Source organism: Alexandromys fortis, unplaced genomic scaffold, assembly GCF_014885135.2.
Source record: "Alexandromys fortis isolate MF-2015 unplaced genomic scaffold, M_Fortis_MF-2015_v1.1 scaffold_81, whole genome shotgun sequence".
Classification (NCBI taxonomy): Eukaryota; Metazoa; Chordata; class Mammalia; order Rodentia; family Cricetidae; genus Alexandromys; species Alexandromys fortis.
The window spans coordinates 8144871-8159557 of record NW_026067960.1 but is presented as its reverse complement, the minus strand read 5'-3'; the positions used below and the strand labels follow the sequence as shown (position 1 = coordinate 8159557).

General features: G+C 52.5%; 1 protein-coding gene across 1 annotated transcript in view; it reads right to left on the bottom strand.

Moving 5' to 3' along the window:
• The window catches only part of Ntsr1 (neurotensin receptor 1), a 38680-nt gene that overhangs the window by 285 nt on the left and 23708 nt on the right, over window positions 1-14687 (bottom strand). The window contains exons 2-3 of the mRNA XM_050152866.1: window positions 3184-3397; window positions 999-1089 (exon numbers count right to left, since the gene is read on the bottom strand). Coding sequence (XP_050008823.1) covers window positions 999-1089; window positions 3184-3397 — 305 coding nt within the window. The remainder of the gene's footprint in view (window positions 1-998; window positions 1090-3183; window positions 3398-14687) is intronic.

Genomic DNA, 14687 nt, shown 5'->3' with positions numbered 1-14687 from the left:
GGGGGGGGGGGGGGGGGGGGGGGGGGGGGGGGCTCGGTATGTACACATCCAGGCACGAGCGGTACCGTGGCCTGGGACACCAAAACATCCCTAAGGGCCATTTTCCCAGGGAATCTGGTTGACCTGGCTTTGACCACAGCCCCCCCTTGGGCATGGCCTCTCTACTTTGCCCCCACTTCTCTCAGTAACACATCTTAATTGCCTGTGAAGTCCTATTTAGAAGCTCTTTGTCCTAAGGCTTCAGGGCCCACTGATCCCTGACCATATTACAAAGACAGGAACTACTAAGGCTGCTGATGCTTGCGTGTGTTGTGTCCATTCATGAGGGTTTAATATCCCTATTCCCAGGCCTCCCTAAGCTCCAGAAACCTTCACAGGGCTGTTCCTGTGCCTATTGCCCCGAAGACGCTGTTACTCATATATCTGGTTTCCTGGTTCTGGGTACAGACAGGGTTCACAGAGCAGGCCTCCCGAGTGACTGGTCCTTAGATGGCGTCTGGGCCGGCCCTCAGGACTACTCTAACCAGAAGCTGACTCTTTGGTTCTTGCTGACTACCTGCTTTCTTTCTGGGAGCCTGGCTCAGGGTTAGCAGCGGGGTCTCTGACCAGCCTCCTCTAAGAACCTGGACACCAAGTCTCCCATGAGTTGCCCAGTTAACAACATTCGCAAGTGGCTTGGGGTGGGAGCTGAACCTGTCTGTCTCCCCTAACTTTGTCTCTTTTCCTCCTGTTGTGACAAGTCACACAGCACTCTGTGTGAGTCTCAAGGCCAACTCTGGGATGGCTGTGGCCCTAAGGACTTTCAGGTCTGACCCAAATGTCCCAGGCATGACGCTGAAGATTTGCTGCCTCCTCTGACCTCTTGGCTACGGTCCTTCTCATCCAACCATCCTCCCTGGAGCCATAAGCTCACAACAGCTCCACCTCATTCCAGACTGGCTCGTGAGCTGTGGGGCTCATGCAGCCCTGCTCCCATGTGCTATAGACCAATTACTCACGTAGTCCACTGCTCATCCGAGATATAGCAGAACATGAGGCGCCGTACATGGTAAGGCAACCAGCAGACCACAAAGGCAATGACCACGGCACCTGCAAGACAGAGTCATTGGTCTCGGAAATGTGGAGAGAGCCAAGAGAGACAGAGATGATATTCTGAGTTCATGGACCTTTTCTTCCTTTTCTTTTTCCTTTCTTTTCTTTCCTTTCTTTCTTTCTTTTTTTTTTTTTTTTTGTAGTAAAAAAACAGCTGGTGCAGCAGCGCGTGTCTGTGACCCAGTGCTATGAGATTGCAGCCCCATGCAGAGACATGTAGATACCTAGAGCTCACAGGCAAGCTCGTGCAGCTGAATCAGTGAGTTCCAGGTTCAGTGAGAGAAGCCATCTTAAAAGAGAAGGCAGAGCACAAAAGAGGAAGACAACCGCTGTCAACCTCTGGCTTCCATACACACGCGCACATACAAAGCAAACACACACAGAGCAGCCAAACAGATGCAAGGGTGCTAAGTGTTGCAGCCACTGTGATAAACAGCAATTAAAGAAAATAGAACAACAGTTAGCACATGATCCAACGGCCCCATTTCTGGGAATTGCCTTGAAAGGACTGAAAAGAAATACTTGCACTCCATGCTTACAATAGCATCATCCCTAGCCAATCACAGGAGTGGAAGAGATCGGGAGCCTGTGGACAGACGGGTGGAGCCGCTGTCACGCCGGTCTCTGGTCATGATGTGTGTTCCTGAAACGTGAAGTGAGCACTGCACCATGGAATATTATTCAGCATTAAATAGGCAGGAGATTCTGATCTAACATATGCTCCAACACAGACAAGCTTGAAATATGTTTTGTATATGGAGACACATAATTAATTCTCGTATGATTCTGTGCATACAAGGCTCCTCCAGGAGTCAGACTCATAGGATGGGCTGGCGGGCAGATGAAGAGTTCTACGCACAGGTAGTGGGGAGCAATTACTGCTTAATTCCCAGACCGGGCACCTCACAATGATTATGGTAGAATATTTTATGCTATGCATTTTTGGCATAAAATTAAAAAAACAAACTTGTACTTGGGAAAACCCCCTGAGAGCAGAGGATGTGGGACCCTGAGAAGCAACACAGCGGTCTGAGCATCAGGATGGCTCTGCACTTGACCTGATATTTAGTCACTCAGGTGGAGGGAGGCTTTGGCCTCAGTATCCTTATCTATACAACGTGAGCTTTCAAGGTTTTCAGTTTTGTTCCACTGAGGGTGCAGACCCCCAAAGTTAATGGAAGCAGAGTTGGGACACCTTGGGGTCCTAGAGGGTGCTTAATAGTTGTCTTCCCTTCAGTCCTGATGTCTGCCCTGGGTAAGTTAGCTCCTGGTAGGTGTGATCAGAAGGAGGGAATAGCTGGACAGCCAGACAGCAATGTGAGATCTCTTCCAGTTATGCTGAGGGCCATTAGGTTAGTGCAGACATGAGGAGGTGACTCTGGGCTCTATCAGTGTCCTTGGGAGGAGCTCTCCTCACAGCTGCTGTCTTTGGGTATAGATAAGGACATCAGTGGGGATTGCCACAGGGCTCTGAGGTTCTGGCCGCCGTGGGTTTGCTCTGAGACTGCACCGAGAGCTGCTGGTGAGCAGCCTGAATGGCAAAAGGACAAGACCAGCAAGGAGCCACAGCCATAGAAACATGCAAGACATGGGTCTGGAGAACAAAGACTTTTGTCCTGAGTCTTTCTCATCCATCATACCTGATGACTGTTTCCTGAGGTTGCATCAGCTGCAGGATTCAGGCCCACCCACTCTGCTCAGCCTTGTTGCCAAGTCCTGCCTGGCCAGCCGGCATTTGCTTGGCAAGCCCTCTGCCTATAACTCTGCTACCAGGACTTCCTTGTCCTGTATAGCAAGATGTTGCCTCCGTGGAGGCCCCCAGCTGCCAGGTCTGGTCATGTGACTTCACTTGTGCTCGTGCCTGGGGTGCGATCACGTGCTTGAAAGAGCCTTGATTGCCAGCAAGAAAGCTGGAACAAGACTTCAAGCTCAGAGTTGGCACCCAGCCTCTGGTTGATTGAGCGAAGGCATGAGGGGGTGAAGACTGCAGGGTGCCGCTGGCAAACCTGGACCCGCATTCTATCCCATTGGGTCAAGCCCCACACTGAGCCCGAGAGTGCTGTCTACTCCCCAAGGCCCGAGGTTACATACGTAAGACGAGGACTCCGTGGCGTAGAGCCTGGACACGTCCAGGTTCGACGGACATGCTGAACGTGCTGTGCTGTAAGCTGTTCTGGGCGCCCACGGTGCACACCCGGCCTTGCTCGTTGGCCTGGTGCACCATGACGGTCAGTTTGTTGGCAATCACAGTGTTGAGGACAGAGATGACCAGCATGGGGAACACAAAGGACATGAAGGTGTTAACCTGCGGAGAGCGAGAGGCAGCTGTTAGTCCTAGACGCGGGCCTTGCTTATCCACCAGACCCGGAGGCTATCATACTGGTGCGCTCAGAGCTGGGGTTGGGAGGTACTTCACACGTTACGGAGGCCATGCCCACTTAGCCTGCCCACCGGATCAGGTCCTCCTCTGGATCAGGCTCAGCTCCCACTCCCATCTGCTTGTAAATGATCAACACAGCCTCTGTTTCTGGGGCTGGGTAAACCCTGCGTGTTCTGACGAGGTCCAAGCTCTGGGTCCTGGGTCTGAGGATATCATGCCCAGGACTCCAGACCATGGTGTGTCTGTTCAGTGAGGCTGAGCCCTTGGCTCCCACTCGGCATGCAGATAGTTCACACGGATGCTTCCATATGTTTTTTCCACCCACCGGGTGTCTCAGAGGTCTGGAGATGCACAGCCCTGCTCATCAGTCCAGGCTTTCTACACACACTCTACATTTGGGGAAACCGAGTCTGTGGTTCTTGTGGACTCAGAAGAGGCGGGACATGGATTTATTTCCTGGCCTGTGTGAGTTCAACCTGACTTCTTCAGCAATGTCGTCAGCTGTTGGAGCAAAACTACACAAATGCGGACATGTCTTAATGGAAATACACAGAGAACATGGCCAGCACAAGGCTTGTGACTTGCAAGGCTCCTGGCTTGTGGTGAGGACAACTGTGACTAGACCCCGGAAATGAGGGGAGTGGCCACCCAGAGTGCTGGATGCCTCTTTTGGATTTGGTTGCAGCATCTGGAAGGCTTTGCCTCTACCCCCAGGTAGCCACAGACCATCGCTGGGAGGGGCTGGGAAGAAGCAGTCCAAGTTGCTACTTTAATAAAGCTGTACTCAACAGTCAGGGTACAAACCATTCAAGGGAAGCTATTTCTGCATGTTCTCGGTCAGCATCCCCTCCCTCTTGGACCCTGTGTCCCCTCCCCAAGCTGACCTTGAGAACAGAGGGTTTGCCCACCCCCACACCCCCACCCCCGGCGTCAGGAGCCAGACCTACTTCTGCCGTGTGCTTAGCTCCATCCACTGGAAGCACATGGAGGGTAGGCAAGAAGTTCTCGGCTTGCTCTGGACCCAGCTGTGCCCCATCCCAGGAGACACACTGACTCAATTCCTGGTGAGTCATGGTGGAATTAAACACACGGAATGTATCCAACACAGATTTAAAATGTCAAAACATTTAAAATACCACACCTTGCTGAACACAGGCAGCAGACAGCTCGCTACCTCTGGGACTGGACAGAGTCAGAGCAGAGCACCAAGACAGGTATTGGCTCTAGGCCCCTGTTGGTCCCCAGGCTCCTAACTGTAAGGCTCCCAAGCTGAGCCCTTTTCTGACCCTTGCCAGGTGTGGCCCCAGCTGTCTGCCTCCAACTTACATGGGCATCCCAGCCCTGTCCACACAGGATAGCCTTGAGGAACATTTATGGCCTCTGCCAGCTGAGTCATGCTGAGTTCACAGCGGGATGCCTCCTTGCCATCCCACCTAACCGGAAGCATCCATGGCATCTTTCAGTGTGGCATTGAGTGTCCTGGGGGACGAGTCAGGGACTGACCCAAGACCACCCTGTTTTAGGACTCTGAGCAGTGGGGAAAGACACAGCCAATAGCAGGAGGGGCAGAGCTGCTAGTACCCGCTGTGGGAAGGGCTGGGGAGAGGCCAGACTCAGTGCTACTGGTCTTGGGGAGGTACGGCACATGCATATAGTCATACAGTGTCTCTGTTGCCTGCCCCCCCCCCCGCCCCGTTGCTGCCTCCCTTCCGTGTGTCTGTCTGTCCTGGCATCTCTGTCTTTGCTTTTCTCTTTCTGTTTTAGACATATGTACTAACTCCCATGGGTGGCAGGACCTGCCCTTAGGGTCCTAAGGGCAGCTAGGTGCTGGGCCACCCTGGGCCACCACCTTAGTGGTCATGCTTATAAAGCTGGGTTGGGACCCTGGGGAGGACAGTGGACACAAGGGCATGCCAGTCTCTGGTGTCCTCACCTTCTCTTCCACCCAGGGAACCTGGGCTGTTACTATCCCACTCAGCTCTGGATTGGAAATGCCTCAGCATGGGGGAGGGGCTCCAGAGAGTGGCAGCACACAGGGGAGGTGGGGGCTGCTGCAGGATGGAGTCTAGACTTGAACCTTAGACAGACAGGAGTCCTATGGCCTATGGCAGCTGTGACCTGGAGCAGGTCCTAGTACTCCAGGTTTAAGGTTTGTTATTGGAAGAGTGAGCAGAAGTGCCCTCCACCATCGGATGGTAGCACCAGAATTACCATCAGGGTGGGAAAAAGAAGCAAGCTGAGGTCTCTTGTCAGGAAGCTAGGATGGTTTCTGAGAGAAATAGGGGTAACTCAGCCACCACCCTGCCTAAATCTATACTTTTGTGGAGAAGGAGGGAGGCAGAATAAAAAAGATAGCAGAAGAGAAACACTGACCAGGGATGGTGAGTCCAGGCCTGTACACTGAGGACCGGCTATCAAGGTTGTCAGCGCAGCCTTGTTTGAAATAACAAAGACAGAATAACTCAAACGCCCGCCGCAGAGACAGCTGGCCAGTCCCCATGCATCTGCTCCTTGGGGCACTGGTTGACCCCCAGGTATCAGAAGATAACAGTTTATGGGGAGAGAGTACAAGGAAACTAAGGGAAACATGGTGGCTCCCCAAGTTCCTCTAAGGCGCAGCTCGGCACTGCAGAAAACCCAACCAACCTGGACAAGGGCTGGTAGAACAAGCTTCAGGTGTCCTTTCTGAACTGGACCTGAAATATCTGTCTTACCCTATACACTGGACATGTCTGGTGCCCTGGTGTGAACAAGAGACCCCACGTCACGCCAAAGCCATTCTTTATTCCCAGATCTAGGAAATATTAGGAACAAAAGAAGCTTGTATCGGTGGGTCTATTCTCATTTCATAGGTAGGCAGCTGGGGCCCAGAAAACTAGAGGATGGGGGGGGGGTCTCTTAAAGTGACACATCCCAGAATTCCACGGGAGCGAGAGTGAGTATGTGGCGCTTGCTCTCAGGATTGTGGGAGAAGACAAAGCATCATCTAAGAGCCCCTGCAGGATGCTTGAGAGCCAGGTTCTAGTCAAGTAGCTAACAGCAAGGAGAGAGCTTAACGTGTAAGGAAATTGTTGGAGCAGCTGCTTCTGGATGTCACAAAGAGTGGCAGCCCAGAATGCCACGTTGTCTCGGCCTCCACTCGAACCCCGTCACCCTTACAGGTGTCTGGGAGTGGTGGCATGGACACCAAGTTCTGAGTATACCAGGACTAGAAATTGAGGCAGCTCAGAAGGGAGACAAAGAGTCAGACCGGATCCCAGGCAGATAAAATACAGGTTCTTCCTTCATGAGTGAGTGTGCTGAGCCCAGCCCCCCACTCTTCAGGTTGTACCTCTCTGGGGGGCAGCTAGACTAGGGAGTGTTCAGTACAAAGGCTGGGAATCCTTGGGAATTTATCAGGAAGCTTCTATTTCGCTTCCTTACATTGCCCCCACTCCACTATTGGGCCCCTGTACTTTTTGTGGTTTGTGATTACTGGAAGAGGCTGGACCCCAGACAGAATCTAATTGGGAGATTTGTGGGGTAGTTCTTAAGTCCTCGATGGGGAGTCAGGGCCACGGGCAGTACCTACCTACGCCAAGAGGGCTTCTGACCAGCACACGGGCAGGACATCATTGCCTCTCTGCTACCCACAGATGGTACATACCACCCTCCCACCTCTCTGTGTACTGGCCACCTTTAATGTGAGAGGCAGACTCTTCCCTCCTGCTGTCCAGAGGCTGCTGCCTGGTTGTGGACTTAGCAACAGAAAACCTTGAACGTCCACATCCTGCCAGTGCCCGGCAGTGTTGCAAGCCTGGCACCAGTTTGGCTGTCGGGAGACCACTAACTCAGCCCAGAGGCCTCAATTGGATTAGGAAAATGGCCTTCTCAAAAGCTCTGCCCTTGCCCACCTGTGCCAGACCCTACGGTCTGGGGAGGGCTTAGCACAGCAGCGTGGGTGCAGGGCAGCCTAGGTCCAGAACTCTCAGCACAGCTGGTGGTGTGAGGCTTGCTTACAGGACGGGGGACAGAAACAGGTGACAGGATGCTTCAGTGTTTCCATCCCCTCTCAAACTGGCCCCAAGCCATCTGTATAGAGACTTCGGGGCACGGAGGACTGACGTCTATCTGCCACGCCTTCAATACATGTCAGCCAAAAAGCCCATTAGAACGTTCAAATCAGTGGGGCATCCACTAAGCAGCAACAAATGACTCTGAGATCCCTGATAAGTTCAGTGGCAGCACAGACCAGAGTAGGTGGGCTGGGTACGGCTGGACTCACACCCCTCTTCCATACCCAACAGTGTGGCAGGAAAGGCCCCAGTTTGTGAATTAGGCTCACTTTATGCCTGCATCCAGGAAAGCTACGCACAGCTGAACTGAGTCTACGGCTCTGTCCACGTCAGCTAAGACAGTAGCATCTCCTCTGATGGGTAACTGTGTCCTGAAAAGCAGCTTCCACTTGCTAAGATGCAACATTCTGTATCCCTACTTCAAAAGCCCAGGCCAATTCAATCAGTTTTGCTGATACGCCTTTTGTTTGCATTTTCCCAAGATGCAGGGTGCTAATTTGACACTGAAGGATTAAGCCTCGGGCCAAGTGCTCAGCCCAGTACATTGAGAGCCCTTGACAAAGGTTGAGCCATCCAAGAAAGTTCTCTGTTCCATGCCAGGAAAGCCTAGGACTCGTGGACAGGAGCCTCCTAATTCCAGTGATCATACAGGGCTTTCAGCTGAGCTTGGGAGGGAGGCTTTGCAAGGCTGGGACGGCCGTCTGCTGGGCTTCAGTGGCTGTAAGCAGGATACACAGTCCATCTCAGAGCGTACATTTTGTGTGAGGCACACAGGATGCAGCCCCTGCCCTGTGCACTAGCTGCCATGTCATTGCATTCTGGTGGCAGCTGAATCTCCAGCCCCACAATTTGCTGTGTGCTTTCTTGCCGTGTAATTGTGTGGGCCGTGCGGCAAATATCCTGCCTGCTCCTCCCAGTTGCTGATTACCACCCTTTGCCAAAGCCGGCCACCACACTTCCCCACGGACATCTGGCTCTTCAACAACGGCGTCTCAATGGGATTAGAGCCCTGTCCCTGCTCAGTAAATCCGATTATAGCAAACATAGAGGGGGTGTCCTTGCCCACAGGAAGAGGATTTAGAGATGGCCAGTGTGAGGGCAGAGGTTGGTAGACGCCTTTCCCTTCCGTTCCCCCACACAGAGCCTCAGGTGTGTCAGAGGACTCTCCAATAAGGACAAGAGTCCTTATTGTGCAAAACTAGGCTCTGGACTTTTCCTGGGTGACCAGGCTCTGTGTCACCTCTGGCTGGGGGACACTCTGCTTCAAGCCAGCTTTCTGCTGGGTAGGACTATGGGGTATCTGAGGGCATGCAGAAGAGAATGTTCCTTAGAAATGGCAGCAGATGGCTCGAGAGACAGCTAGTTAGCAAAGTGTTTGCTTTTTTTATTCTTCTCATACAATACACCCGATGCCAGCCTCCCCTCCCTCTACTCCACCCAGGTCCCTCCCCACTTCTCTCCCCCCCATCCACTGCTCATCCATTTTCCTTCAGATGTACGTCTGTAATCCTAACACTGGGGATGGGGAGACTGGGGAGACTGGGGAGACTGGGATTTGCTACCCAGCTGCCTGGCCAGTTGGTAAGCTTAGATTCAGTGGAAGGCCATCTCAAAAAATAGTGTGGACAGTGATAGAGGAAGACACCTGACATCAACCATTAGCCTCCACACCCATGTACATACACTCACACATACACACACATTTACATATACTTACACACACATACACTCACAGTCTCTCACATGCACACACACTCACACACACTCTCTCACATACACTTACACACAATACACTCACACACTCTCTCTCACACACGTACACCCACAAACACACACACTCTCTCACACACACTTACACCCACAAACACACACACTCTCACACACACTTACACCCACAAACACACACTCTCACACATACTTACACCCACAAACACACACTCTCTCACATGTTCTCACAAACACACACACAACTCACATACAGTTACACGCATACACTCATACACTCTCACATGCACACACTCACACACATACATACACTCACATACTCTCTCACATACACTTACACACACATACACTCACACACTCTCACACACATTTACACACCCACGAACATACACACTCTCTCACACGTTCTCACAAACACACACACACACACACACACACACACACACACACACACACACGCTCCTAGCAGGAAGACTGGAAGCTGAGGAAACTAAACAGTAAGCAGTGGTTCAAATGCTACCGGGTGGGAAGGGGGCTGGGGAGAAAAGAACTTCTCTGTTATAGAGCGCCCTTCCCTCCCAGCCTACAAGCTCTCTCTGTGTCCCATTACCTCATTAGGTTTTACATTGTCTGTCCTTTACAGCCACATGAGGCTTTTCTTTACAATAGCAGAGCGGCTTTTTTACTTTATGAATGGCACAGCCTGCAAACTCATGCTCTCCGGAGCGTCTGTGAATCAGAGAGCTGTGGGTATAAACTCTTGGATTTTCTCTCTGTAGGGGAGGATGCTGGGAAAGGAAGGATGGCAGAGTTGATCTCATCAAGTGACCCCTCACTCCTTCCTGCCATCCCCTTGCCGGAGAGGATGGGCCAGATCACCTGAAGCTGTGGAGAGGGGCCAGGGCTGTGGGTGGACCTGGTGACGGAGCCTTGTGGTGGGGCATCTCACAACCCAGTGCCGACTCCACAACCCAAGCGCTCGGGCAGGGTCGCTTCACACTGACTTTCCAGCTCTGCCGTGGCTTGGGTTCTTGCTGAGCGTGAGGGTAAGAAGCTGCATGATGACCTTTGTGGGCCCTGCCGTTGGGCCAACAAAGCAAAGAAGTCTGGCTGAGTTAGGGTGACGTGGGTTATCGGTGTCCCTAACCTGACAATGGGAACCATTTGAATCCCGCTCTGAGGCCCTCCTTTCCCATCCACCCCCATGTCCTGGAGCAGGAGCCCACAGATAGCTGCCCTAAAAGGCCAGAGGGAGGTCTCTGTCACAACTGCTCAGCTTGGCCACCACAGTCCAAACTATCCACGAACATGTGAATGAACCGTGGGCCGCATGCCAATGAAACTTCACTTTCAATAGTAGATCAGAGTCCCAGCTTGCTGACTCCTGCCTGAAAGACTCATGCTTATGGCCATGGAACATACACTGAGTGATGGTCACATCACAGTCCACTTGAGAAAAATGGGGACTAATATAACCGTTGGGACTATATTCCCACAATGGCGCCCAGTGTACAGAAGGAGCAAGAAGGATCAAGAGGAGGAACCAAAACCTGTGTTTGAGCGTGAGAAGCAAGAGCGATCTGGAAGCAGCAGGACACAGCTGCCACTGTCTTCTGTCCTCCCCACCATAACTGACCAGGGCTTCCAGTTCTAGGATGGCCAACGGGCCGAAGGCCGATGGCGTGCTCGACTGAGACCCCCTCCTATTCCTAGGGACTCTGAGGTGAGAAACCATCTCTTAGGCTCGTTCACTTCACATCCAAAACAGTTTAAAACAACCCTAAGAATGGGCTATACTTGGTAGAGGGAGGAACTCTCTCGTGGCCCAATCTAGCCTTCTGCTGCCAAGCCCGTCATTGTCCTTTTGCTCCACTGTCTCTGAAGGTGGTACCCCTACAGTTGCGCACACGGTATGGTGGAAGGTACACGAATCTCCCCAAATGTGTCCCCGTCGACACCCATGTCCCTGGCCAGTGGCTCCTCTGGACGCCTTTCTTTGACAACTGCGGCTTCCTTCCCTCAGAGAAGTCCCCGCAGAACCTGTGTCGCTGAACAAATCCATCTTTCTGCAGGCACTTGGCGTCCTCATTCACATTCTGCTGAACGTCATGGGCCGTCAGTCACCCTCACTAGGATGCCTTGTCAGGCACATTCAAGGTGTAGAGAGAATGAGGTTTGTATTATTCCAGTAGCATTCAGAGTAAGCGTCTGCACCTGGGCCTCCTCCCAGCATCCCCCTCCGTCCATCAGAGACAAGCATAATTGGCTGGGGCCCATAAGAGAAGGAGGAGGAGGAGGAGGAGGAGGAGGAGGAGGAGGAGGGGGGACGCAGGAGGGGAAGGAAGAGAGGCAGTAGGAATGGGGGAGAGGAGGAAAGGGTGTTTCCTTGTCTTTAGTTAGAAGCTAGGTGCTGCACCCACTAGACAGGCTGAGTCAATGGTCTATTCTCCAAGCTGCTGCAGCCGCCTCCTCTGCTGGGCTCTGCCATTGACCTGGATGCTAATTGCAGCAGCAGGAAGCCTTGTTCCAGGCATTGGAATGCATGGGCTACATCCAGCCATCCAGCTAGCTCCTTCAGGGCAGCAGTCTCTGCCCTGCTAATCTTGTTCCTGCAGGCTAGATGAGTTTCCTTTGATGGCTCTGAAATGGCCACTTCAAGGCACTCAGGCCTCGGTCTGTAAATTCTTCCGGACCATAGCAGCTGCAGGAGAAAATCCACAGCCAGGCTGAGCTGAATGTTGATGGCAAATTATCACGATTGAAACTGAGTGAAGGTCAGCTGTGAGTAGGAGGGGAAGATCCATGCGGCCATTTCTCTGAGACACAAGCAAGTTAGGGTCTTTTTATGTGGTTTTGTCCCAGCAGGTGCTGTACACGCTACTGGCGTCTTGGTTGCTCAGTGACATCAGCACAATGGCTCTGTGTTCTGGGAGCTGCTGTGTGCACAGGATCTCAGGCACATATGGGGGAGACTGTGGACAGAGACACAGATGCACACGGACACACATACACAGACGTACTGCAAACACCAGGACCTCCAGGGTCCTGAGGACCTCAACCAAGAAGGAGATGACTAAACAATGATCCTGGGGGAGGCCAGCTGAGTCACATGATCAGGAACTCAAGCATGTGAGAAAATGGTCCCGGCTTCCCTTACATGCCTGACCCTTCTGGTTTCTCTCTGTTCAAAAACAAATAACAAACAAAAAGCAATTGCAAACCCTAGTTATAAGGGCTGGAAGGGAAATTACAGTAGCTTGGAAGGCTCATTAAGAGAAAGCTGTTGCTTCCTAGACGAAAGCACGAATCTTCCTCTGGGTGGAGACATACCATTGTCTCTTCTAACAATTGTTGCAGCTGGGCAGGTCAACGGCCTGGCGATGGGAATGCCCTCTGGAAGGTAGACTCACCTGAGGCTTTGCTAAAGAGATGGGAGGAATACTTATCCCTTTATTGAAATAATGTACCTTTCCTTCCCTGAATTCCCTCCCAGCAGCTGTGCAATGGCCCCAGAGCCAATATCAGGGCCTGCTAGTCCTTCAGCCTTTTGAATCCTGAGTCAGAAGAAGGGTGTGTGTGGCCTTCCCTTCTCCTTCTTCTGAATGCTGGTAGAACAAGGCTACGGATCAAACCTAGGGGTTTTTTGTTTGTTTGGTTGGTTTTGGTTTTTCAAGAGAGGGTTTCTCTGTAGCTTTGGAGCCTGTCCTGGAACTAGCTCTTGTAGACCAGGCTGGCCTTGAACTCACAGAGATCCGCCTGCCTCTGCCTCCTGAGTGCTGGGAGTAAAGGCGTGCGCCACCACTGCCCGCCCGGCAAAGATTTTTTTCTCTTTTTTCTCCTCTTTTCTACTGTTCTAGCTCTCCATCAGAACACTCAGCATCTACACTGGTTCCCTGCTGAGGCAGGAGAGGCAGTAAGGCTTACATTTTTCTATGTGTTCATGAATTAAGGGAGTGCTGCCTCCCAGCTCTCAAGGCCTCCCTAATGCCAAGTATAGTCCAGACCTGGGCCAGAAGCAAGCCTAACTGCCCCACCTGCCTGGCTCCACCTGGGCTGGGCACTGAGAGCAGCCCTTAGGGCTCATCGCCTCCGCAGGTCTTAGCACCCCTCCCTGGTGCATTCCCGCAGGGATGAGCTACAGAGCTAACTTTCCACAGAGCCAGCAGCGGCCTCTAGTCAGCACACGGTGGCTCCCCTTGAAGGATGAAGATTAGCAGACTGAGTTGGGAAGCACCTGCCTGTAAACGGGGCTGCGGTAAGGATGTGGTGATAGATGCAGAATCCAGACCAAACCCCTTGAGAGAAAACTCAGCTAATAATGATGATCTTACATCCTTCACCACTCGGCCTTGGCTGGGCACGCGAGGGTTGTCTGTCCCTTTCGGTGATGTAGCCTGGTACCTCTTTTACTGTCTGTGACAAGTCCCATAACCCTACATTTTCTACCTGTGGCAAACAGGGGGGAGGGCTGTACCCCACATAGGGGAGGAACCCCAAAAGAAGGGGTTGAAGGAAGGTGTGTTCCCTGGGCTGAGATCACTTTACTCTGAATCCTTCACCCCATCATCTTCCTTCCAATAATGACTTGTGTCACAAAGACATAATTGGTTCATTTGTTAGACTGAATGTTTCCTGGCTGAACACTGTTTTGTTTTTGTACAGAATCTGTCTCACTCAACTGCCACTGGGCTTTGAGGCAAATAAGGCATTCATCTTCCCCTGCTGGGGGTTCCATCCGGGTTCCTCCCTCCTCTGTAATCACTGAGCTTAGGGAGTTTTGTGTAGCGGTGAATGGGACTGCCCAGGGAGCCGGGTCTATTTGGAAGTCGGTGTGGGGACAGGATGACCTTCCAGTACAGCCTCCTCTGAGCATCTGATGCTGTGGGGTCCTCAGGACTCACAGGGATGGAGCCCTGCTAACCACATCAGTGTCTGATGCTGCTGGGTCCTCAGGACTCACAGGGATGGAGCCCTGCTAACCCCATCAGCGTCTGCTGCTGCGGGGTCCTCAGGATGCACAGGGACAGAGCCCTGGTAACTCCATTAGCATCTGATGCTGCGGGGTCCTCAGGACTCACAGGGATGGAGCCCTGCTAACCCCATCAGTGTTGGATGCTGCGGGGTCCTCAAGACTCACAGGGATGAAGCCCTGCTAACCACACCAGTGTCTGATGCTGTGGGGTCCTCAGGACTCACAGGGATGGAGCCCTGGTAACCCCATCAGTGTCTGATGCTGCGGGGTCGTTAGGACTCACAGGGATGGAGCCCTGCTAACCCCATCAGCATCTGTTGCTGCGGGGCCCTCAGGATGCACAGGGATGGAGCCCTGCTAACCCATCAGTGTCTGACACTGCTCAGCAAGAAGGACTGGGGGTGGTCTTGGTCTTCTGTCTTTTTGTTTGGTTTTGGTTTCTCTAGACAGGGTTTCTCTGTAG